General features: G+C 39.4%; 1 protein-coding gene across 2 annotated transcripts in view; it reads left to right on the top strand.

The window, feature by feature from the left end:
* The window catches only part of man1b1b (mannosidase, alpha, class 1B, member 1b), a 50,183-nt gene continuing 22,819 nt past the window's right edge, over positions 1–27,364 (top strand). The window contains exons 1-8 of one of the 2 annotated variants that reach the window (XM_048558574.2): positions 1–93; positions 4,634–4,780; positions 6,368–6,476; positions 13,704–13,801; positions 17,012–17,166; positions 20,015–20,112; positions 26,425–26,607; positions 27,147–27,295. In XM_048558574.2, the coding sequence (XP_048414531.1) occupies positions 4,676–4,780; positions 6,368–6,476; positions 13,704–13,801; positions 17,012–17,166; positions 20,015–20,112; positions 26,425–26,607; positions 27,147–27,295 (897 nt within the window). In that variant the 5' untranslated portion in view covers positions 1–93; positions 4,634–4,675. Of the gene's footprint in view, positions 94–4,633; positions 4,781–6,367; positions 6,477–13,703; positions 13,802–17,011; positions 17,167–20,014; positions 20,113–26,421; positions 26,608–27,146; positions 27,296–27,364 lie in introns of both variants that reach the window. The other variant, XM_048558573.2, reaches the window with a different exon arrangement.

The raw sequence follows: 27,364 nt of genomic DNA, 5'->3' as shown, positions 1-27,364 counted from the left end.
GACGCTGAGGGCGGAGCTTGGGAGCCCGGAACTCGGAGCTGGAGGTGGTTCTGCATTTGGAGCTGGACAGGGAGTCAGGGCTTGAGCTGGAAGGTAAGACTGATTGCGGAAGGTGAACCTTCCATACTGGGGGAGCCTTGACGTAGCTGTGCGGTTCCAGAAGAGAGAGGTGCCGGTGACAGCTGTTGCCTGGCGGCTAGGCCGCACGTCTGACCGGCTGCTCGAGTAGACAACAGATCTGGGAGCTCGGTGGAGGATCTGGACTAGCCCTCCCACTGTGAGCAGGCATCTGCAGGCTCTTCACAAACTCCAAACGCACTTTCACTCCAACTAAAATACATAATTAGTGGAATAAATCTTTGTACGTTCTCTTTTAAAATTAATGCCGTCCCTTATCTCCAAGCCCCAATTTCACCCTAAACATTGACAGTTTTATGTCAGGCAAACATTGCCTGGAATCCAATTGGATTTAGCTTTCTTTAACTTATGGTCCCTTTCTGTCCGGGCATCCTTTAAACCTTTTTAAAAGTTATTCTTGAAAATTAGTTTCATTTAAATTCCAGCTGCATTGTACAACTGATGAAGATTCAGTTCATGATACACATACTTACTTTTCATGTTTCTCAGTTTGCTTTCTATGTTTTGTTTTAGCATTGCCTTATTTTCCATCAGATTTCTGTTTCATCTGTCTGTGATATGAAACAGATGGTGTTAATTATTGCTTATTGTGATGCGGAGGTCCATCTTAAATTTTTAAAAAATTGTCATCCCTCTTAGAGGTTCTCAAATTTTCAGTTGATGCGACATAAAAACCAAAAGAACTGTGGATGCTGTACATCAGGAACAAAAACAAATTGCTGGAAAAGCTCAGGAGGTCTGGCAGCATCTGTGAAGAAAAAAAATCAGAGTTAACGTTTCAGGTCTGGTTCTGAGGAAGGGTCACTGGACCTGAAACGTTAACTCTGATTTTTTTTTTATCTTCACAGATGCTAACAGACCTGCTGAGCTTTTCTAGCAACTTCTGTTTTTGTTCAGTCGATACTGTTTTTTTTTGACTGATTTTTGTTGTTCCATTCAGTGTTTTGATAGTGTCAGCATTGTGCAGGTGGCATGTTCCCAGCCTTCACACTATGTTGAAAGCAACAGGAAACACAGTTGCTTGTGTAGTAGATCAGATTAGTAGGTGCGGAAGGCGGAAAGCTTCATCCTCCCACACTTGCTGCAGATGTTGCCCAGACTTTATAAATGATTAACTCTTGTTAGAAATGAATCTTTTGTCTTTTGGACAAGTTTGAGTCCTATGTGTGAAGTTCAGTGTGTACCTAAGTTATTTGCTTTTAAAGCTTGCTGTGTAACCAACTGTCTGTCCAAAAAAAAGTCAAACAGCACTTAACCAATCACATGCTGAGATTCTGACAATTTAATCTAGTTTGCATATTGTTTATTATATTTTCTTCAGGGTATCTTAACCACTTTAATGAAATATTTCTGTAATTTCTGTCTATCACATTGATTGGAAAGAAAAACTGTGGATATAACTATTAACATCTGAAAATGACTTCTCATTGCATTCATTCTTGGGATTCATCAAGTATGCATTTGGTGACCAAGTGAAGAGTGGAGAAGGTAGAACTTCCTGCTTTACTAGCTCATACTGACGTGCCTATTTTTTCACCTCTTTACCAGATAAACCCGTTTGCCATTGTTTTAAATTGCATCCCTTTCTAACATTCTTTTACAATATTGTTTTACCTTCCTTGTGGCTGGTGATTGAGAAGGAATATTTAGTGTAGCATATCAGTGTGCAATGAAAATTCCTGTTGCTAATGATTTACTGTGGTTTAGAAAATAGGAGCAGAAATAGGCCATTCATCCCTTCGAGCCTGTGCAGCCATTCAGTATGGTCACAACTGATCATTTAACTCGAGTACCCTGTTCCTGCTTTCTCCTCTTACCCTAAGAATTACTACTAACTATTGAGAACATTCAGTGTTTTGGCTTCAACTGCATTCTGTAGCAGAGAATTCCACAGGCTCACCACTTTATGGGTGAATACATTTCTCCTCACACCAGTCTTCAATGTTTTACCCCAGATCCTTAGACTGTGATCCCCATTGTGGACACCCAGGCTATCAGGAACATCCTCCTTAAGCTTATCCTGTACTAGGGTGGAGGTAGCTATTACGAGGGCACGTAGTTGTCAAGTGAGTGGAAGTAGATATAGGGGAGATGTCAGAGGTAGGTTCTTTACTCAGAAAGTGGTGGTGGTGTGGAATGCATTGCCGGAGAGGGTAGTGGAGTCAGCCTCGTTAGGGGCATTTATGCGGGCAATTAGATAGGCATGTGGATGTTAGTAGAAAGTAGGGGTGGAGGTTACATAGATCTTAGGTTTAGGGTGAAAGTTTGGCACAACATCGTGGACCGAAGGGCCTGTACTGTGCTGCACTGTTCTATGTTCTGTGTTAGTCCTGTTAGAATTTTATAGGTTTCCACCTGATTTATTATGATCAGATTATTTGTGCAAATGTATATTTTTATGCACAAATATATGTTGGTTCACAATTGGCATGCAGTTTTAAAATTTGTTTGCTTTGGGGTGTAATTAATTTTGAGGTATAGATGTGAGGTGCTATATCCTTGTAGGCCAGTGACAGGCCACTTACTCCCTGGAAAATAAGAGTCTAAATTGAGGGGATGAACAAAGTAATTGGGGTGCATACTCATCATGTATTCAAAGTAGCAATATAGGTCAGTGAGGCCATGTTGAGAAGAAATGAAACTTCAGGGTTTATTATTTTGACAGAGAATTGGAAAGCAGAGAGGTCATGCTAAATGTGCACAGAATCTTGGTTTGACCCCACTTGGATAACTGCACATTTCTGATCTCTATATTATGGAAGAAGTGTAGAGCTATTAGCCAAGCTGCAAAATTAGGACTCGTTTCTTGAGAAAGAAAAAAGCCCAGGAGTGACCTGATTAAAGGTCTATAAGATTGTTAAAAGGCTTGAACAGAGGTGGCCAAAACTAGAGATCACAAGTATCAGATTGCACTAATAAATCCAGTTGGCACTTCAAGAGAAAATTCTTGACTGAAAAGCTGATTTGAATGCGAAACTCTCCATGACAAAAAGCAGTGAATTGAATAGTACAGATGAATTGAAGTGTTGCTAAATAAATCCATGAAAGAGAGTACAACAGGGAATTGTGTGGCCATGTGGAATTTTTTAACCAGTTTCTGTCTCTGTTAAAATACTTCACAATTCATATCAAGCACGAGCGCCCACATGTACAACTGTTTTTCTGCATATAATATTCTTTGTTAAAATGGCCCAGGTGCAGAGCTTGCGGCCAGCAGAATTCGCAATGCTTAGCTAGTGAGCAGCATGCATGTTTTAGATTTATATTGCTGATGTAGTAATTATTCATACTTCATTGTGACAAACATTGCAAAACTTGAGAGGTCAGAACCAGAAAATCTAATAATAAGGTAATACCTTTGTTCTTTCATGAATCATGAACATTATGGCTCCTAACCCCCATCCGCCCCTGTTATTGCCATCCTAATTGCCTTTCCCTGGGTGACTTACTAGGCTATTTCAAAACGCTCTAAGAGTCAACTGTATTTCTGTATTCCATTCAGCTCAGATTGGGTAAGGACAGTAGTGAAGCAGACAGGTGTTTACAGCAACCTATGATTTAATTGATTATTATTATTTGATGCCACCTTTTATTCCAGATTTATTTATTATTTATTAGTTTAACTTTCCCAGTTGTTATGGTGACATTTGAGCACATTTCCCTGGATTTTCAGTCCAGGCGTCTAGATTGCAAGTCCAATAGCATAACTATTTATTGACCACTATTATATGATAGTATAATGCAACCAAGTTGTTTTCAGTTTTACCTTCTAGAATCTGTAGAACTGGGGTGGTGAAGGGGCACTGTCCTTGTGAATGAACAATTTTTTTAAAATTTGAGTAATCTTAGAAGATGCGCACTATAATTTTGAAAGGCCAGAACTGATTACTGTCTGTTAATCAAAAAAATCATGGATTTTTTTTTGAAATGAAATGTTGTAAGTGATGACATCCCGTGATTAGTCTAAAGGAACTAACATACACAATCTTTGGCTTTGTTGGGGGAGGCCATAATTTGAGGTTTCGCCACAGCATTCGTGTTAAGCCGTTAACGGGTGATTTCAACCGGAGTTCTTCATTTAATAGGCTAATGGAAATCTGGAATTCTGTTCCCTTGAAACAGCTGGTGAGGTTCAGTCAGTTGAATATTTTGAAACCCTGATTGGTTTCTTTTTACAGGTCACAGAAGTGTGTAGATGTGGTTATGATACACAACAGTCATAGTCTAAATGATGGCAGAACAGGTGTGAGAGATGAATGGTTTGATACTGTATCCTTCCTCATTACTGCTTGCTGATTCCAACTCTGTCGCCTTAGCACATTTATAAGGATTGATACATCATACATTTACAAAGCCTGTTATTTGTGGATAGATGTAACCTTGAGAACTATGATCTTATCTTGTTCAGTACTGACAAATGTAATTGTTCCTGTGAAGCTGTTTTAAGTTAAGAATAAAACCAGTATCAATGCTTTCCCATTGAATCAACTTGCAGGGTATTGGAAAGTATCATTCCCCCCCAGGAGATTTTTGAAGAATGTATTCACCGCAGCGGAGAGACTTTATATCAGTGACACTGGGTAATCAGGCTGGAACGACCTATGACAACAGTAAGACCTGGAGGAGACAATCCTGCTGGAGGGTAAGTCAGATCACACTGTATCTTTCAGCGTTAGCCGTAGGGCTTCGGGTTGAATTGGGAAGTAATGGCTTTCATTGAACAAAGAGCAGAAAACAACTCAAGCAAAAGATGTTGGACCTTATTTTTAAAAGTATTATCCATCTGTTGAATAGGGATGAGAATGTAATTGTTGTTCAAAGCCAGCTGAAGGGTCAGATTTGTAAATACATTTTTATAAATTATTTTCTCGATTTTTAATGTTTTCTATACATCATATGAGAGAGGATTTTCATCTCTTAGGATTTCATTATTTATAACTTGACTGCTTTCAAAATGATGTGCGAAGATGGTGAGACCACCTCACTATTCTTTGCACAATGTTGGAAGCAAAGTGAAAGCTTCCTGTTTTCAGACGTGGCTGATAATGAATACATGAATAAAACCTTCTACAAAGGGCTTTGTTGCTGGGTCCACTTAGGGAAATCAGGAAGGTTTTTGTTTGGCTTCTCATGGCTTTTCCATCAGTATGAGTTTGCATTTCCCATGCAGTAGTTAGTTAAGACTTGGTACTTGGGGGATATTGAAGCTGGATCTCACTTAGCTGTGCTACCTTATGTTTGTGCTTTCATAAAACTGCCTTTGCCAATATGAATTATACGTCCTGTAGCTGTGAGAAAAATGCTGCCTTGTTTTGTTAAGGTCTCCCACAGACCTAGCTCATGGGTGTCCCTGGCATTTGTGGACTACACAGATGTACCATAACCTTTGGTGGCCATGAATACAATCCCATGATTTTGCACCCATCACTGATACAAAATAAATGACAATGTGTTCTGTTATCAATGACGAATGAATCCAGCAGATGCTGAAAATATCAGAAATGAGAGCCTGGCCAGTGTTGCTGTATCTGGGCTTCAAAAACTAGTTGTCAGTCCTCCTGGTCTGATATTCCTTGATTGCTCTGGGTGCAGGTCAAGTATAGTGACCGGTGAGACACAATTTCAATTCCTGATCTAACCTGGGTATTATGATTAGCCACAATAAACCAGGCTGAGGGCAGTGAAAATGTCAGTCAGGATTTGATAACAAAGTTTGTTTTCAAATGCACCAGGGAAGTACAAATAGGACTGAGTATTCAGAGTCTAAAATTGGATGAAGTACGTTGTAACCTTGCACCCTTGACCTGAAAAGAGCTTTTCATATGCAGTAAAAGCAGAACTTTGCAGAGATTGTGCAAATCTGTTGCTGACCTTGACTTAGATCTTGCTGAAAAGAGGATAGATACTTTCTTTGAACCAGCAAGGAGACAAAATGAGTGATAATTGATTCATGCTAAGCTTGTCCATCCCCTGGTGGATGATTAATTGTTGCTTTTGATGGACTGAGTCACTCTGCAGCCTGCTCCCTGGGGAGGGATGCTGTGTTTGCGGATCTCGGTGTAAAATAAAATAAATTTACCTGATTAAAATAATATTCTCCTGAGACCTGGGAAAGTAACTTTTATTTTGAGATGTTTACTGTTAAGAATTTGTCATCACAAGTTACCAGATAACTACATCAATTCCAGTGTTCTATATCTTTTTAAATACAATTCACTTTTCAAACTAGAAATGGAAACAGCTATCAAGATTGCAGCGGAGCCTAATTGCATTCCTGTTTGTCTTCATGCTTGTTTGTGGTATTGCAGCATACCCTAACCTGTCTGAACGATGGCAAGGTAGGAACCCTCCCAGCCTTTTGGACTGGAGTTTTTCTTATGCTGCCAATTTGAGCACGGTTCCACAATGACAGGACAATTTTGCTTAAAAGTATTGAGGTGATAATTATGCAACTTTTTTTATGTTAGGCGTATGTTCAGGGGTAATATATGCAATTGAGTTCAAACAGAGGCAAATATAAATACTCAGCAAGCCAGGCTGTATCAGTGGAAGGAGAAACAGAGTTAATATCACAACCTTTGGTTAGAGCTTGAACATTGGCCTTGATTTTGCATTAAGTAGTATCGTAAGAATAGCAGTGCTCATTATCATAATTATTATAGAAGAAATGCGACAGCAACTTTCTGGGTCTGTGTATGTGTGTTTAAAAATGGAAATCCAAAATATTGTAGCCTGATTTAAAGCACATCCTGTGGAGGAATATATGTCGGCTCTAGCTGCAGAAACAATGCTGAAATCATTGCAGCAGGCGAAGTTTGGGATACTGATTCAGTAGTTACTGACTAAACACCCTAGAAAATGATGAGGCAAGTGTCTTCATGAATAAGTGCATTTTGAATGCCATGCTTGTGGTAAGTGCTGTCAAACAACTCCTCTATCCCTGATAAATTGATGTTGCCAAGTTCTTCAGAATTTTCTTAATATTGGAGATTTTAATTTTTACTATCCCTTCTGCCTTTTATATATTTGTCCCTTGTTTCTGTTTTTTCTCAATCTTATTTTGCCTCATGCCAATTCTAGCATTAAAAAAAATTAAATTATGTTTCCTCGGTTTTGGTTTTACTGTCAGAGGTAATGTTTCCCCTGATGTGGGTTCTATCCTAGAAATGGTCATGAGATGAGATGATGAAAATTCATATTCAAAGTTTCGTCGAAGGCTTGTAGGGATCTGTTAGCATGATAACGGCTGCTGCTTCTTCACTGACTGCAAACTGTTAACTCTTTTTCTGTCTCTCTCTCTCTCCATTAATGCTGCCTGACCTTCTGAGTATTTCCAGCATTTTATGTTTTTAGTCCCAATTTCTGCAACATTCTTTAAATCTATTAAGGGAGAACCTCTTGAGGCCATTGCTGTTCTTTCCTCTCCATTGTTTGCATTTAGCTTCTTGAACTGGTTTTAACTTCCACGGCCTGAACTCTTGCTGCGCTTTTAGTCTGCAGCTGCAGACTAAACTCCATCGGCAGCAGGTTTTACTTTTAGCTCAGCTGTGAAAGGTTAGACTAGCTGATAAGTGGCCCAGAAGGTAGATTTGTGCAGACTGAATAATAGTAAAATGTTAATGCAGCCTACTCTTAAAGTGAAAGAACTTATTTGAAACTGTTAAGTATGTATTGAACTCATTTGCAAAAAGGCCCTCCTGTACATTTTATTAACATCACTGAAATCTGAATTATTTATGCAAAAAAATTCAAATTAAAAGAAATAAATTATAATACATTTCCCTTCATTTCTCTTTTCCTTCTGTGAGGCCCATAGTGGTTGGCTGCAGTTGTTTGTTCTCATGTTAAATTTTTTTGTACGTTTTTCTTTCTTGCCCCTTTGGTTGATCATTCTGTTTGGCATCCCCTCATAATTGCACTGACTGAAGTCATGAATGGGAAAGTTGCAAATTCCAAATCTTGTTGTAACTGTTTGCTGCAGAACGCTGCGGGCTTGACTGTGTTATGTTATACCAGTGGTGCCTCTGAAGAAAAGGCTGTCCTTTGTACCATTAACAGAATGAAGAAAGCAAGTCAGTAAATGCAGAAATGTTGCAAATGACGTGCATCGGCTCCACCTATTTGATTTTAGCACATTGCAATTTTCTCATCCCATCTAGCATTCATTGTTCAGTCCTTTGAGTATAGGAGTTGGGATGTCATGTTGAGATTGTATAGGATGTTGGTGAGGCCTCTTCTGGAGTACTGTGTCCAGTTCTGTTGTTCCATTAAAAGGAGGATATTATTAAGCTAGAGAGATTTAGGAGAGATTTACTAGGATGTTACTGGGTATGGAAAGTTTGACTTGTAAAGGAACGCTAGACTAGGACTTTTCTCACTGGAACATAAGATGTTCTGGATGTGAGTTTGCTCGCTGAGCTGGAAGGTTAGTTTTCAGACGTTTTGTCACCATTCTAGGTAACATCATCAGTGAGCCTCCAATGAAGCGCTGGTGTTATGTCCCGCTTTCTATTTATCTGTTTAGGTTTCCTTGGGTTGGTGATGTCATTTCCTGTTCTCTTTCTCAGAGGATGGTAGATGGGCTCCAAATCAATGTGTTTGTTGATGGAGTTCCGGTTGGAATGCCATGCTTCTAGGAATTCTCGTGCGTGTCTCTGTTTGGCTTGTCCTAGGATGGATGTGTTGTCCCAATCAAAGTGGTGTCCTTCCTCATCTGTATGTAAGGATACTAGTGATAGTGGGTCATGTCGTTTTGTGGCTAGTTGATGTTCATGTATCCTGGTGGCAAGCTTTCTGCCTATTTGTCCAATGTAGTGTTTGTCACAGTTCTTGCAAGGTATTTTGTAGATGACGTTTGTTTTGCTTGTTGTCTGTATAGGGTCTTTTAAGTTCATTAGCTGCTGTTTTAGTGTGTTGGTGGGTTTGTGGGCTACCCTGATGCCAAGAGGTCTGAATAGCCTGGCAGTCATTTCGAAAATGTCTTTGATGTAGGGGAGAGTGGTTATGGTTTCTGGGCCCGTTTTGTTTGTTTGTTTGGGTTTGTTGCTGAGGAATCGGCGGACTGTGTTCATAGGGTACCCATTCTTTTTGAATACACTGTATAGGTGATTTTCCTCTGCTCTCCGTAGTTCCTCTGTGCTGCAGTGTGTGGTGGCTCGTTGGAATAATGTTCTAATGCAGCTTCGTTTGTGGGTGTTGGGATGGTTGCTCCTGTAGTTCAGTATTTGGTCCGTATGTGTTGTTTTCCTGTAGACGCTGGTTTGAAGTTCCCCATTGACTGTTCGCTCTACTGTGACATCTAGGAATGGCAGTTTGTTGTTGTTTTCCTCCTCGTTTGTGAATGTTATACCTGTAAGGGTATTATTGATGGCCTTGAAGGTTTCCTGTAATTTGTTTTGTTTAGTGATGACAAAGGTATCATCCACAAAGCAGACCCAAAGTTTGGGTTGGATGGATGTTGTTAGGTGACCTTATAGAGGTTTATAAAATCATGAGGGGTATAGATAAGTTAATGGTGGATGTCTTTTTTCTGGGGTGCAGGGATTTCAAGCCTGGAGCATATTTTAAGGTGAGAGGAGAGAGATTTTAAAAAAGACATGGGGGAAATTTTTTTTACATAGTATGTGGTTTGTGGGTGGAATGAACTTCCAGAGAAAGTAGAGGATATAGCACAATGACAATGTTTAAAAGGCCCTTAAGTAAGTATGTGAATAGGAAAGGTTTGGAGGAATATGGCCAGGAGCCGGCAGGTGGGCTGAGTTTAGTTTGGAATTGTGTTTGACATAGACTGGTTGGACTGAAGGGTCTGTTTCCTTGCTGTATGGCTTTATGACTCTGAGTGCTACATTTTGTTGCCAGGGTGGGGAATGAATTGAATGGCAATTTTTCTCAGCGGTCAGGTTTAAATGTAAATTGGTAGGGAGTCAGGCATAGGCCACATGCCTCAACTCTGTCAATGCATCAAGTACTTTGTTCTGTTTAACATCTACTCTGCGTCTAACTGAATGGAATCATCAGGGGGAAATTGCGAGTCTCCCATCAAATGCAAGGACAACCTCATGAGGTGTAAACCAAACAATTCACAAGAATCCAAGGCATGTGTGTTCATACTGTTACTAGTTTGCGCAGAATGAATCTTTATGGCCAAACAAATGTGATGTTTGTGAAGCTTTTGAAAAGCAAATCTTACTTATTTCTTCCTTATTTTCCTCTTCTGTAGTCTCCCTCACCACACATCCAACACGGCCAATAGGACGGGTTGGAGACCTACTCCCATGCCTCTGCTAAAGCACTGTAGTATCATCTTTGATTGTAACAGGGTACTGTAGAAACCTTTATCTCACAGCACGTTGTGAATGCAGGCCTTGAAGTTAGATGTATTGCCATTAACAACAAATGGTAGCAAACTAGTCCCCAGATGCAGTTAATTTCTGTGTAGCTAAACTATATTCCTTTGAAAGGGAAATGTGAGTTAAACAAATCTGGATCTTCCTAGATGATAAAGGAGATGGAAGCTATATTAAAGAAGAAAGAGTGTGGTTATGTCCAGTGTCGAGTAGAAAATACAATTGGCAGCCAAGCTGAGCTCAAAGTTCAGAAGGGAGGTGCAAAAGGCAAACAAGAGAAGTGAAGAGGAATTATGAGAAAGGACTGGCATTCAACATGGAGCAATCACAAAGTCTTCTAAAAGCACATGACTGGTAAAAAGGTGGCGAAAGGAATGATCAGGGCAATTAAGGACCAAACATAGGCTTCACACATGGAAGCAGAAAGCGTGGCAGAGATATTAATTGAATACTTTGCATCTGCCCCGGTCACGGTGACAGAGGAGGAAACTCTGTGCGCAGTGCTTAACGTTGATAGGGCGCTAGGACTAGACGAGATGCATCCAAGAGCATTAGAAGGAAGTGTGAGTGGAAAATGCATTGACACTAAAATCTTTCAATTTTCTCAGAACTTGGAGAGGGAGGGGCAAGATGAGTTAATTTGGAAGAGCCAGCATGGAATTGTCAATGAAAAGTTGAATCCAACTAACTTGCTGAATTTTTTGAAAAGGCAACAGAGAGTTGATGAGGATACTTCTGTTAATGTTGTGCATGTGGACTTCTATAACGCATTTGATATAGTTCCACTCAATAGACTGTTGAGAAAAGTTAGAGCTTGTCAAGTAAAAGGGACAGTAGCAACATGGACACACAATTGGCTCAATGACAAAAAATAATAGTGGTTAATGGGTATTCTTCAAGAATAGTTCAGGATGAAGTTTTGTAATAGGGTACCACATGGGGCCTTTTTTCCACATATAATGATCTGGATGTTAGAATGCAGAAGACAGTTTCAAAGTTTGCAAATAGTATAAAACTTTGGAACATTGTTAACTGTGTGGAGGGCAGTGTAGAACTTCAAAGGACATTGACATATTGATTAAGTGAGCAATAGGCAGCAGTCAAGTTCGGTGTGGGGCATACAAGTTTTGGTACCAAGAACATGGAGGGCAGCATTTAAATATGGGACAATTATTTCAAAGGATGTGCAGTAATAGAGAAATCTTGATGTGTGCATGTATATGTCTTTAAAGATAGCAGCACATGTCGAAAGAGCAGTAAATAAAACAGGCAGTATTCTAGGCTTCAGTAGTAGCCAATGGAGGACAGGTTCAAGGAAACACCCGTTCCTGTATTCACTGAAGGTACTGCGTGCACATTCCGTTTCTCTCTTCATGTGCTTCTCTCTAACTGTTTAAAGCTTTATGCAGTTACAGTTCAGGAGCTGTACTTAATTAAAGGAAGGGTGCTCAGTTTAAGTTACTCAAATTTTACATCTATGCTTAGTGTAAAGTTGGTCAACGTTCCTGATTAATAACAAAATGTTATTATACCAAAAGAATTGAAGCCTTATTGTCATGTGGCATTGCTAGTGAATGAGTACTTATCTTTTGTGCATGTCATCCCCAGTTTTCTTGTGTCAAGGAACTCGGATAAGGGTTTTTATTTGTAGTATTTCTTTTCATATCCCATGGTTCTAGCAGTGCATAGTTCATGTGCAAGTCCAAAAAACGTTTTCCTTGGATCATCGTGTTATTGCTTTAGAATTACAAACTTCAGTGAATATGGATTTGGGATTGATATGTTTGTATTCTGTCCTGCCTGAATTTCTCAATAATGGCCAGCTTCCTTTGTTCTGCCTTACTCACTTGTATGATATTTCTATGCATTCTTAATGGACTTCAATTAGCCATCAATTCTCAGAGGAATTTTAAGTAAAGTTGAGTGAAATACAGGGCATATACAAAAACATACACAGAGCAGTGAGTTTGCAATTAGGGCATGCATTCTTAATGGCTAAAGATGGTCAGTACTCTTGTTTGCTTGCGAAAAGTTGATTGTGGCCTGTGTTGTTTATCTACCTTTGTATTAGAGAATTCTGTGATGTTTGAGGAAGTGAGGGCAGAGGGAGGAATTTCATTTTACCTCTGCCAAATAAGCTTTTCTGTGAGCTAAAGTGCATCAGTATTAAAATTAGATTCAATCTTTTCCATGCCTTTCTAACTTGTATATATTTTATATTAGAAAACTACAAAGTCATTTGCAACTTCTTTCCTGTCAAAGTAGCACAATGTATTTATTAATTGTAATCGTAAAGATGTTGACATTCGGATTTGTAGATGTAAATTGCACGGTATTTGACAAAATGGTTTGTGAAAACATGAAGCATCGCTGGCATAATTCCTGGAAGACTTCAGTTTGCTAAATATTGCCCCTGTGGTATATAAATCGAGAATTTGCAATTGGTCATTCAAATGTGTATTTTTAAGTGGTGGAGCAAGGGAAATGTTTTCTTAATTAGCATTAAGGAGCAGCCATTTTTATTTTGGTCAATGTCAAGTAACAACAGAAGTAGTTATCTTTGAAGCCCTGCTGCTGCTTTCCTGTGTTTGCTCTAGTTTTCCTCTCTCTTTAATTTACTTGTTTTCCTGGCAACAACGAATGTCATTTCAGGACTGGGTGACTGCTCAGGTACAATTTCAGGAGCTGTTGGCTTGGATTAATTCTAAAATTGGCACTGCCTCAGTTAACCAACTTGAGTATCAAACTTCACAAACAATTCGTTGAGATTAGTTTTTCAGCAATGACAAGTTCAAACATTGAAGTGTGAGAGACTGTGCCTTTGTTTTCCGGGGAGTATACGTAACCATCATAGATTCCCCACAGTGTGGAAACAGGCCCTTTGGCCCAACAAGTCCACACCGACCCTTGGAGCATCCCACCCAGAGTCATCCCCCGATAACCCACCTAATCTGCAGACCCCTGAACACTATGGGCAATTTAGCTTAGCCAATCCACCTAGCCTGCACATCTTTGGACTGTGGGAGGAAGCCCATGCAGACACGGGGAGAATGTGCAAACTTCGCACCGACAGCCGCCCAAGGGTGGAATTGAACCAGGGTCCCTGGGGCTCTGAGGCAGCAGTGCTAACCACAGAGCCACCGTGCCGCCCAATCGATTGTAATGGATTGTACTAAAGTATGTTAAAATGTTAAAAGCATGTTTAATTGTGTTTTGCAGTTGAGAGTTACGATGGAGAGTTGAAGCAAGCTGAGCCAGCAGTTGGCCCAAGAGTGGCTGTGCTATTACCCAAGACACCGTCTATCACACAACCGCAGGTAACTGAACAACCAGTTAGAAGTGGGTGTAATCAAATCTCACATTAACTTTAGCATGTTTATTATGGCTGCTTTGAGTTTCACGGAATATTGGACATAACCAAGGCTATTTGTTTGAGTTGTAAGTACTGATGATGGCAGAAAACTGTCTTGGAGAAGATAGTGAATAGGCAGAGGAACTAAATTACCTATTGAGTCTTAAAAAATAACCCAGTGTTACTCACTGCCTAGCATGTAACTCACGTTCATTAACAGGATTTATTTCAAAACATAGGAAAGTGAAAACCATCAACTTTATTTCCTTATCATATTAAGTGTTTTTTTCCCTTGGGGCACAGAAAATAATTGGGGCGCAGGGCCTCAGTATTTATCACGAGGAGTGGCTTGGTAGCACTGAGCTGGCTGAATTGTGAAGGGCATAGTTGCCTGACTGGACTGGTGAACAAGTCTCCTGATTCCTTCATTCTCATCCCTCGTGGATGATGGAATCCATGGCAGTGTCAGGAAGAATGATAATCTCCCAGTTTTTTGAGACAACGAGATCTTGTCTTCACACTGAGGGCAGTTTCCTTCTTGTTACTTTGCATTATCATTGTGCTAAATAGGACAGGTTCAGATTGCTCTAGCAGCTCATGGTTGTGCATGTATGAATCGTTAGCAACAGCAGCATTGTGGTCTGCCACAGAATGTATTTTTCACTTTCCAAGATTTGAATGGTTCTGGTTCAAGGAGGATTTAAAAAAAAACATACTGGAAGCAACACCAGGTAAAAATAGTAAAAATACTAGTCTTCCCGGCCATGTAGTAACACAGAATTAAATGCATTCTAGAACTGGAGTCAGCATGCATTTGGCCAATCTGAGCGATCCCACAGTGAACAGGTCATTTAATGCTCAGTAGTCTTGCCTCGTCAAGTTGGCTGTATTGGTGGGTATTTAAACAACTGATGACATCCCCCCCCTCAATGACAGTCCAGCCAGTGGGTGCATGTGTAAGACCAGCATGAAGCAGTAGCAGCCACCCTCAGCCAGAAATGCCAAAAGGATGATTCGTCTCGGCCTCCTTTACCCGCTCTTACAGAAACTGGACTTCAGCCAATGCAGTTCATTAATGTCATATCAAGAAGCTACTGATTATACTGGATATGGCAAAGGCTATGGGTCCTGGTGAGTACTTAGCTGCAGTGCTGAAGACCTGTGCTCCCAAACAAGTTACTTCTAATCAAGTTGTTCAGTACATCTGCAACATCGGCATGTACCCATTGTAGTGGAAAATTGTCCAGCCCACAAAAAGCAGGACGAATCCAATCCATTCATTGCTGTCCTGTCAGCTTGTTCTTAATCATCAGCGATGGTATTATAAATCGTGCTATCAAATGGTGCTTACTCAAGAATGAGCTGTTTACTGAAACTTGATTTGGTTTCTGCCTGGACGACTTAGTTGCAGACCATGTCTCAGCCGTGGTCCAAACATACACAAAAGATAGTTGAGCAGAAATTTAAATAAATCAACCATAATAATGTATTGGAGCAGCAACAGCAGATCAGAGGCTGGGTATGTTTCAGTGGACCAAGGAGTGGCAGATCAAGTTTAATTTAGATAAGAGTGAGGTGTTGCATTTTCGTAAGGCAACGCAGGGCAAGACTTATACAGTTAATGGTCAGGCCCAGGGAAGTGTTGCCGAGCAAAGAGACCTCGGGTTTAGCTGCATGGTTCCTTGAAAGTGGAGTCACAGGTGGACAGGCTGGTGAAGAAGGCATTTGGCATGCTTGTCTTCATTGTTAAGAACATTGAGTATGGGAGTTGGGATGGAATATTGGTGATTTTAGTGTACATTTAAGCGTACTGTATACAATCCTAGTCCCCCATCTGTAAGAAGGATGTTGTTAAACTGGAGAGGATACAGAAAAGATTCACAAGGATGTTGCTGGGACTGGAGTTATAAGAAGAGGCTGAAAAGGTTGCGGCTTTCTAATTTGGAGTGTTGGAGGCTGAGGGTTGACCTTAGAGGTTTATAAAATCATGAGTCATGGATAGGGTGAAAAGCTAAGGTATTTTTCCTGTGGTGGGGGTGTCCAAAACCAGAGGGCACATATTTCAGGTGAGGGGCCATTGTTTAAAAAGGATGTGAGGGATAACGTTTTCACACAGAGGGAGGTGCATGTATGGTAGAAGTTGCTAGAGGAAGTGGTGCAAGCATGTACAGTTACGACATCTAATAGGCATATAGGTGGATGTATGAATAGGAAGGGTTAGAGGGATATGGGCCAAATGGCACTAGTTGAAATTGGGATATCTAGTTGTGGTGGATGAGTTGAACCGATGAGTTACAAGTCTGTTTCAATGCTGTAAGGCTCTGTGACTCTCACTGTAGGTAACTCGGCTCTTGTCATCTCAAAGCCCGTCTGCTAGCTGCAAGGCTCAAGTCAGCAGTGCAATTGATGGAATAGTATTCACTTATCAGAATGAATCCTGCTCCATCAACACTTTAAAAAAAACCTCACCTTCCAGAACAAACTTGATCAATACCCCATCCATAATCTTAAAGGTTCACTCCATTCAAAGCCAGTGTACAGCGGCAGCAGTATGCATCATCTCCAAGGTGAACTGCAGTAACCTGTCAATGCTTCTTTGGCAGCACCTACAAAACCAGTGATTATTACTAATCGTGAGAACAAGCCAGCAGGTACAAGAATATTGCCGTCTGTAATTTTGACTCCACCTTGACTTAGGAAATACTGATGTTTGTCAGATGACTCTGGATCAAAATGCTGAAGCTCCCAGTTGAACAACGCTGCAAATACTTTCATCACATGGTCTGTATTGGTTCTGCAAGGCAGCTCACTACCACCTCCTCCAGGGTAATTATTGATGGGCAATAAATGATAGCCTTGCCAGCAGCATGCACATCCTGGGAAGGATGAATTTTTTAAAAAAATTCCCACTTTTATAATCTGCTGTTGTTTAATATTCAATCAAAGATTTGGGCAATTGCGCATTCATTAGTGTTAAATAACATGTTTTTCTTAGTAACATAAAATTATGAATTGTAATCATGAATTATAGCTTATTTTGGATCAGTAAATGATATTCTTTTTCATGGACGGAACAGAGCTGGTATAGATACAGATATTTCCTTTACTAAGACAAATATAGAGTTAAAGGAGTTATATTAGCCACTCTTTAGCAGTTGGGTGTCTTTTAATCCAGAAACCTCGAAGACCAAATCTGAATAAGAGAGGACCACCATTTTTACAGAAGAGATTATCAAAGAAAGAAAATGCAAAGGAACCCAAAATTAAGGAAGAAAATGAAGCTGAAGTCAAACCCAATGACCAGGAGGAGGAGAAAGATAATACAATCAGGTACATGAATAATACCCTAGCACCACTCGTGTTTTATCAGTATCCTTCAAGATGCACTTTCTTCTTTTATATAATCACAAGTCCAGTCTCAGTGGAATGGCTGGATCACTACATTTGGATGTCTGTGCTGTCTGTAGAGCATTGAAAATATTGTTTCTTGTTTCTTTCCATTCAGTAAACAGTGTTTTCTTTTTCTAGTTTTGACAAATATAAGCAATGGATGTTGTCTTCTCATTAAAAGGTCTTTTTACATTGATCCCTTCTGATCTCAAATGGAATTCTTTCGTCTTTGCTATTACTAAAGCTACTTTCCAGAAGTTTGTTTTCTCTTTTATGGAAAACACTTATTTTCACTTAATAACTCTCACACGCATTTATAAAGTCCAAATTCTTCTGAAATCTGAATATGTAACACTTGGCTGTAGAACTGGACATATTTATAGATATACCCCACTGGTTTTTGAAAAATCTTGAAGCTGTGAAGCAAAATTAAGTTTTTTAGGCTTGTTAATTGCAACGTTTTTGGACTGGACCCTTTATTTGTTTCCCACTTCTCTTCTGTCCCCAGCCTGTGTGAAATGGTGGTGCTTTTTCTTGACTATAATCATTTATCAGCTATTTTCTTTCCATAGCTATGTCTGTGGACTGAATTTTGCCAGAAACTGACTGTCAATTTCAGTGAATTTCCTGGAGGGTTTCTCTCCATGAGCCTTAGTGAATTTTCCAGACTGTTTTGTGCATCTGGTCTCATTAGCTGTGCACTACGCCTCTGCTGCATGAAACTACAGCTGCATTTACTTGCAGTACCCAGTTTGCTGCTACAAATGTCCTGCAACTCCTCAGCATCTGCAGATTCCTGAACATAAACCCCCAACTAACAACCTCTCACTCAGCAATGACAGAAATACTCTCCACTGCTTGGAACTTTCGGAATTCCCGGTGCCGGGACCACTTTTAAATTCTAGCCATGCACCAACTCAAGCAAAATTGATTTATACCCTTTCCTACAGGATAAGTTAAACTCTCAGCAAGGACATCGGTCTTAGCTCTGCAGAGTCACAATCTATCCATTTTGTACACTTTCCTCTTTCTTAGAACCTGCTCCATGCACAAGAATTCTATTGCTTTCTTCCTGCGCCACTTCTCCAACCATGCATTTGTCTTCATTTTCTTCATGTTTTAATACTCACTCATATATGGCATTGGGAAGCAGAAGTGGGATTACGAGATTTGGGGTCTTGTTCCTAAACCTCTTTTGTGGTGTCTGAAAGGTTGCCTGAATTATCTCAACAGTTCCTGTATTTAAGTAATGCTTTTCAACATTGTTCACCACTTCCGGCTGTTCCCTCACCACCTTACTGCTCTGTTTACTTTTTCACCAAGGAAACAACAATGCTTGTGGTTGCAGAAATGCCTATGTCCTTAACTAGAAAATTTGTTACGACTTCTCTACACTTTTTTTTCCCCTCCTGTGTGCAGTTCAGCCATCCAGGCGACAGGGTGTTTGTTGCCTGCTGCATCTTCAAAGGACTCATTATTCCTCAGCACAACCTGCATCTTCCTCCAGTAGTCACTTGCTTCCTCATCCCCTGGATGAATTGCAATGCTGCCAAATACTTAACAGTCTCCAAACCTTGGGAAACAGCAACTGGTGGTGCTGTCTAAGTACATGAGTATCGAGGGCAAATGCTAATGCTGAGCTCCCACGTTGACCAGTGAGGAACCATTGCATCCCTTCTGCCCTGGCTGTCAAATTCACTGTCCTCTAAAATCACTGAAATGCTGACCGTGAAAACATTTAACACTAACTTTTAAATAGTCCAGAGAAAGAATTAGAATTATAGAACATGTTTTTTAAGATTTGTTCATGGGTTGTGAGTTGCTGGTAAGGGATCAGCACTTGTTGCCCATCCCTCACTGACTGCAATTGAGTATCTTCAGAGGGCAGTTAAGAGTCAACCACGTTGCTGTGGGTCTGGAGTCACGTGAATATCAGACCAAAGAAGGAATGTAGATTTCCTTCCTAAAGGACGTTAGTGAAACCGGTTGGTTTTTATGTTGTGATATTTTGCTGGTCACCACTCCTGAGACTCATTTTTAATTCCGGATTCAATTAATTGAGTTTATGCCCCAGGAGCAGCCATAGTGGGATTTGAGACCATGTTCCCACCTTAACCTTGGTCTCCCAATTATGAATGAATGATTTTATTGTCATGTCTACTTTACAGTTAGAAAAACAGTAAATTAAGATGGGTGCCATTTTGTGATTGTTATAATAAATTACTACAATAAAAGCAAAAATGCTACACATGCTGGAAATCTGTAATAAATACAGCAAGTGCTAGTGAAACTCAGCAGATCTGGCAGCAGCTGTGGAGAGAAGAAAAGTTATGTTTCAAGTCTGATATGACTTCAGTTCTGAAGAGTCAAATCAGACTTGGAATGTTAACTCTGTTTCTCTCTCCAAAGATGCTGCCAGACATGATATGATTTCCTAGCGTTTTTATTTTCATTACTTCTGGATTACTAGTCCAGTGACATTGCTACTCCATTATGCTTTGCTAAACTGATTTTTAAAGACTGAGATGATAAAATCGTAAACTGAAAATACTGGAATTGGAATATTCATATCATAGCAATCCAAAACATACTTAAAATTGCCACCAGTTGAAGAATCAATGAAAAAATGCACAAATGATATGTACGCACCCACCAAGCCGCTCCCTCTGTGATTATGATGTTGGTTTGAAGTTTCTTTTCTTAACTCTGTTCAATTCTGACTGTGATCTCCTGCACTGTTTTTTCCCTCAACCCAACCTGCCAATAAGCATAATATCTTTACTTACAGCTGGCGTGGAATGAAGATTGAACCTGAACAAGTTAATCCAGCTTTACCTGACACGAAAAAAGGGGAGCCTGTCCCTAATGAAACCATCAAAGAACCAGGTAGCATGACCATATTAAAAACGTGCATACTGATTGTTAAAACCTTTCAGTCTAATGTCGTCATTATCTACAGAGTAATTAACCAGCAATGAAGATTCGAGGACAGGTAGATCAGTCTGAAAGATTGTGCCAAGGTTTAAATTTTTGGTTAGCCATACTTAATCACTGTGATGTAGCTGAAATTGGAGTAGATATCAAATTGAAGAATTTCAGAAACCTCGGGATTAATTTGGAATCTGAGGTACTTGAATTGGTGAAAAATTAAACAGTCTTGCCACCTGAGATATTGACCAGACGATGCCGTTTAGTTTATTATCTGGATTCTTGGAGTCTGGCAGTTTAGCAAGTTTGAAACCTGAGTTTTATTTTGAGTTGTGCATTTGCTTATTTAGGTAATCATGTCTGAAGAGAGCATTTAATTTTATGGGAAAATTTTTTTTTTGTAAAAAGACACAATTTTTCCTGAGCTGATCTCTTTCTGATTCTTAGAGATAGAATATAGAACATAGAACATTACAGCACAGTACAGGCCCTTCGGCCCTCGATGTTGTGCTGACCTGTCATACCAATCTGAAGCCAATCTAACCTACACTATTCCATGTACGTCCATATGCTTATCCAGTATTCAACACTCATATGTTCTCACACTATTGCAACACCAGAGTCATTGGCTCACTGTACAGCAACATCATAGATTTGGTAATGATTTCCTTGGTTGGCCTTGTTAGGCTTTTTTTTCCTATTTACTCATTTTATATTCTAGAAAATGAACATTTAATATTCCTCTTTAGCTGTTTACTATCAAGTGGACTATACCTCGAACTGTTTCTGGTAAATAATCCTTTCCTACTGTGTTATCTGTGATTGGGCAATGCAGCAGATGGTAGATAATTATCTATTTGCTGTTTTGAACAGGAATAAAATTATTAATGTTATAATACCAGATTTCATATCTTGCAGTATCAGTTCTTAACTATTTTGAGTTGCAGATCAACCATAGTCCCACAGTGTCACTGGCTACTTCAAATATCTAGTTCCTTTGATATTCACCTGCAGAGACGTTAATCTAACTGCTGCTTTTCAAAGGCAGCATATACTTTCAGCATTAGCCTGTAGCATGCCAAATATGAGCTACACAATATTCACTGACTTGTTAAACATCGGCTGCTTTTTGTTTAGTACTGGCTTATTTCTTACGTTAGTCATACAACAAGTCAACGAGTAAGGCAGCTTTTGAGGTCAACGTGCTTTTGTAGTCAAAGTTTGGAAATTAATTCAAGCAGAAGAGGAGAGGAAGCAATGAAGTGGAGGATGGGAGTTCAGGACCTGAATGAACCTTTTGGAAGTTGTGGGTGAGTTCAGAAAGAAATCACGAGGCATAATCACAAGAAAATGAACAGGGAAGACATAAATGAAGTATGATGCTGAAAATTTGAAGACGTGAGCAAAGTTGATAATAGGAGATGTTGAGTCTTGGAGGTAGTGGAGTGATTTGGAACAAAAACAAAGTGGAAAAATGTTAGACGATAAGAGTGGGGTCAGTGATCAGAAGATCAGAGCAAAGAAACAATCAGCATGAAAGGAGAAGGGAAATCCAAATAAGCAACTATATGAGAGGGAAAATGAAACATAAAAGGGAAAGAAAGCAAGGGAAGGGAAGGCATAAAGTGCGGTGGAGGGGAAGGGAATGAGAATATTAGCTCGGTGATTGAGCGAGGAAGAGCCATAAGATTTGGTAGGATCGAGAGATGGAATTTGCTTAAAACAACAAGGTCACCTTGCTGATTCTGCTGTAAGTTGTTGTGTTCACAATATTTATTTCAATATTTGAAATTACTTTAATTACTTCTGGGGTTTAAGCACCTTGCATTTTTTTTTGAGGTGCAGTGTTTCAGGATCTCTTTAATTACTTTTTAATCAATTATTTTTGCTTGTTTCCAAAGATGGGCACCTTTTTACTTAACTTTGTCACTTAATGCAGCACAAACTGTTTGTCCAGAACCTTTAAAATGTTACTCCATTTCTAATTAATAATATATGTAACCATGCTGGATGCAGACAAGTTTGAGAAGAGCTGAGGTAAATCGGGCAATAAGTGACTAGGAAAGGGATGAAGGGAATTGCAGACAGCAGTTTATTTGGTAAGTTGCATTATATCCATTATCTCCCCTAAATTAAATATTCCGATCTGCAAGCTAGCCTACTGCCCCTTTCAAGCCTTAAATTTCAGCATCCAGTTGTTTCTCTAAAGCCATTGGAATCTTTACAGTACTTTTCCTGCAAGCATATTTCATACAATGACTATTTGTACATAAAGAAGAAACATCTGACGTCAGTCCAAAGTTTACATCATCTGAGTTACATTTTTATGTCTTTTCCCCAGTTAATATCGTCCATTCTCTGATTACTGTACGCATTAGATGTCCCCTCTCCAGATTAGAAAAATACAAGTTTCACAAACATCAGTAATGTTCCAAGTATTGTTTGATCAGAATGATCAGAATTACAATTTAGTAAGAACTTCTGATATATATTCTCCTGTTTCCTTTATTTAAAGAAAGGACTTGTATTTGAAAAGCATCTTCCATGATCTCAGGAAATTCCAAGTGCCTTACAACTGATGAAGTATATTTGAAATGTAGTCACTGATTTAATGTAGGGAAACTGAGCGCTTATTCCACATAGCTTTAGCGATTTTGATTGTGGGCTAAAGTTTGACCAGGGCATCCAGGAGAACTGTCGAACTGTTCTCTAAAAATGTGCGATGAAAGCTTTTACATCTGTCAAAGAGAGCAGATATTTAAGATTTTAAAAAAACACTTACAACTCTGCATTGTATTTCCAGTTTAGTTAATGTGCTGGAGGTCCTGGAGTGGGACTTGATCCCACAACCCTCTGACTTTACAGGAATGATATCTACTGAGCCAAAGCTGACTTTTTTTAAAAATTCCACTTGTGGATGTGGGTTTGCCAGCTAGACTAGTTTTTATTGCCTAATTTCTCAGGGCAGTTAAGAGTCAAACACACATTGCTGTAGGTTTAGTCACATATATGCCAGACCAGGTTAGAATGGCAGATTTCCTTCCTTTAAGGGCATTGTTGACAAAATGGCTCTACCTCAATCAGCAATGGTTGTTGTTTGCTATTGGGCTAACTTTTTATTCCAGGTTTTAGTTGAATTCAACTTGCACCAAATTGCATTGTGGAATTTGAATCCTTGTCCCCAGAATATGAAGCTATTGTGGTGGATACCTAGTTTGGTGACATAACCGTCACACTAATGCCTCCCGCTTTGTTCAACTTGCAACATGGTGAAACAATGAAAGATCTCAGAAATCTTGCAGCTTCATTCTTTGCTCATCCAGGACAATGTAGAGAGTGTGCAAATCACCTTTTCTTTCTACGTGATGTAGTTTGCCTTTATTATTTGTAAAGGTATTTATTTGCCCATTAGGTATTTCTGTCTATCTTGTGAAATTTGAGTTGCATCCTCTCAATTTCCTTCCCCTGTAACATTAAAGTACACTCCAAAAATATTTAATTGGCTGCAAGGTACGATGAGATTTTCTGGAGAGTGCTATATTTAGTCAGATGTCAACAACAAACTTGTCTATTCAAACAGGAAAAATGAACTTAAAATAATCTCCTAATTCTATTTATGATTTAGTTATTCCTGCTGGGAAAATTTTGAATGTGGTCACCAGAAGAACATGACTGACTCTTGCCACTGTTTGCCTTTAAAGATATAGATTTTGAAAAATTGCCAGCAAGAATAGAGTTCAATCCTAACAACCAAGAGAGATGGGAAGCAAAAGCCATAAAATAGACAGGGCACAGGCAAGAGAGTAAACTGGACCATTTTGAAACTCCTTTTTCTTGGCTAATGTTAAGTAGTTTTGATTTTAAAACCTTTAATCTGCAGTGAACGTACCATTAATATCTTTTTGCGTTCAGCTTGGGAGGGAGGATCCTGAGTTAGAAACAACTGTGCTAAGCTTAAATCAGATGGCTTATAAAGGAATGAGGGCTGAGCCGGCTGGTAGACTGGGCAAGGTGTTTAGCAGCAAAAATAGTTGGCAATCGATGGCAAACTTTAAAGAAAATAGTTCATGACTCAAACTGAAGATATATCTCAATGAAAGACAAGGATTCTAGGAAGACTTTGAGCTAACTGTGGTTAATCAGCGAGATTAAGGGTAACATCAGATTGAAAGAAAAAGCATACAATGATTAGTGGTACGTCATTGGATTGGGAACATGTTAAAAAGGGAAGAAAACCTAAAAAGGAAAGAAAACCAAAAAAAGAGGTAGAAAATAAATTTTGAGGATGAACATACAAGTAATGTCAAGATGGCCTTCTTTCAGTTTATTGAAGGGAAAAGAGAAGCTGAACTGGTCAAAGTTACCCTTGGAAAATGAGGGTTAGGAAATAATAATGGGAAACTAGGAAATAGCAGAAGAGTTGAATGAATATTTTACATCTGTCTCACAATAGAAGACACAAATAATATCTCAAATTTACTAACTAGTCAACGAGCAAAAGGATATAAAGTAAATACAGTAATTATTGCTGGGTAAAAGGTGCTAAGGGTCTGATAGGTCTATAAACAGCTAAGTCCCCTGAACCTAATAGAATACATCTTAGGATATTAAAGGAACAAACTACAGTGATAGTGAATGTACTGGTAGTGATCTCATGGGGATCCTTGGACAGGTTCCAGAGGATTGGAAAACTGCCAACATAACACATTTAAAAAGGGAAGGAGACCAAAAATAAAGTAGTTAGGGAGATAATGGGAACTGCAGATGCCGGAGAATCCGAGATAACAAAGTGTGGAGCTGGGTGAACACAGCAGGCCAAGCAGCATCTCAGGAGTACAAAAGCTTTTGTACCCCTGAGATGCTGCTTGGTCTGCTGTGTTCACCCAGCTCCACGCTTTGTTATAAAGTAGCTATAGGCCAGCTACCTTAATACTTCTCACTGAGAGAATGTGAGAGTCTGAGATAGCAGAGTGTTGAGAAATGCACATGATCAAGCAGAGTCAGCATGGTTTCATGAGGCGTAAGTCATGCTAACAAATTTATGTGAATTCTTTGAGTGACAAACAGGAAGGATAAAGAGGAATTGGTGGATGTAAAATATTTGGATTTTTAGAAGGTGTTTCATAAGGTTCCAGACATTAGGCTGCTTAATAAAATAAGATCCACGGTGTTAGCGATTATGTATTAGCATGCATAGAAGATCGGCTCGCAAATGGAAGACAAACCATTGAGATAAGGGGAACATTTTCAGGCTGGCATCTGTGACTAGCAGAGTGTCACAGGGATTGGTGCTCTGGTCAGCCACAATTATTTATAATATATAGTGGTGACCTGGATGAAGAAAGTGAATGTCCTATAGCCAAGCTCGTGGATTACACTAAAAAAGGTTGGAAGGCAAATGGGGGTATGACAGAGTCTTCAGAAGAATACAGACAGGTTAAGTGAGTAGGTAAAAACTTAACAATTGGGATGCGATATGAGGAAGTGTGATTTTATGCATTTTGGCTGAAAGAATAGAGGAGCTGAAAATGATTTAAATGGAGAAAGACCGCAGAAAGCTATGGAATGCAGGATTTGGGAGTCTTCCGTGAGTCTTAAAAAGTACGATTCATGTTAAGCAAGTGATGGGGAAGGCAAATGGGATGTTGGCCTTTACTTCAAAGTGAATGGAGTATAAAAATAGGGACATCTTGCTTTAACTATACAAGGCAGTAGTCAGACTACAGCTGGAATAATGTGAACAGTTTGATATTGGACGCAGTCCAGAGAAGGTTCACTAGGCTGATACCAGGGATGGAGGAATTGTCAGTGAAGTAAAGTTGAGTAGATTCCCACTGCAGTCATTGGCATTTCAAAAATGAAGGTGACAATATTTAAACTTAATAGATTCTTTGGGTAATTGAGCTGGTGCTTGCAGAAATGTTGTTTTCTTTGTGGGAGAATCGAGGACCAGGTGCATATTTAAGGTTGAGATGAGGAGCCGTTTCTGAGAGGCTTGTAAACCTGTTGAATTCCTTACCGTAAAGGATTGTTGAGGCTGGATTATTAAATATGTTCATGGCTGAGATAGACAGATTTTTAATCAGTGAGAAGTTGAAGATTATGATGAGAAGGCAGGAAAGTGGAGTTGAGGAGCACACAAGACCCTGTTGAATGGTGGACTGAATGGCATACCTAAGCTTCTAAATTTACTGGTCTAGATGAGCCACCCCGCATCGGTCATAACGACTGCATCAGCCTTTTTAATTTTGTTCTGTTTCCTTTCAGAAGCTCTGAATGAACGGCAGATGGCAGTGATAGAAGCATTCCAACATGCATGGAAGGGATACAAGCAGTATGCCTGGGGCCATGATGAACTGAAGCCCATTTCTAAGACTTACAGCGAATGGTTTGGCTTAGGACTGACTTTGGTTGATGCCTTGGACACAATGTGGATTTTGGGACAGCAAGAAGGTGACTTTGTTGTATTGTGTATCAGAAATATCATGGTGTTCCCGAGACGTTTAGATGTCAGTCAAAGCAGACTTTAAAAGTGTCAGTGAAATCAAGGTCTTTGCTATTTACAACGACAGGTTCATTATTATTCCATGGTACTTGATTTAGAAATGGAGTTGACAATATTTATGACATTCTTTCATTTCAGTGAACTCTCAGAGACGGTCCTCTCAGCCTGAGGGTACAGGGCTAAGGCAACGCAAAAGGAATTTGTTTTACACCTGGCTGTGCTAGACATGCAGATTTTGGAACATGTAATGTCTGCTTAAATATTCTTTTCCATCAGCACTAATGTGCCTTATTTCATCAATGAAAAATGTAAACAGGCAACCTTTTTTTTGACATAAAATGCAAATGTACACTTGATTTGAGAAAAAATGTTAAAGGGATTGTTCAATGCAAAAGAAGTTCACCCCTAATATCAAATTGTAAAAATTATTTCTAACTTTCTTTCATTGTTCATGTTTAAAATACAATACTTTCTTTTGTAATTTCAGAATTTGAAGAAGCCAAGAAATGGGTAGTTACTGATCTGAATCTTGGTAAAAATGTGGATGTGAATTTGTTCGAAACCACAATTCGTATTCTAGGTGGATTACTTAGCGTATACAATTTAACTGGAGACCAAGTCTTTCTTGATAAAGCAGTAAGGATTTTTTTTTTACTGTGATTTTGCTTAATTGAAATTGTTTATGGAAAAGAAGCAGCTGGTTAA

Source organism: Stegostoma tigrinum, chromosome 29, assembly GCF_030684315.1.
Source record: "Stegostoma tigrinum isolate sSteTig4 chromosome 29, sSteTig4.hap1, whole genome shotgun sequence".
NCBI lineage: Eukaryota > Metazoa > Chordata > Chondrichthyes > Orectolobiformes > Stegostomatidae > Stegostoma > Stegostoma tigrinum.
The sequence above is the reverse complement of the archived record's forward strand: the minus strand, read 5'-3'. Positions and strand labels throughout refer to the sequence as shown.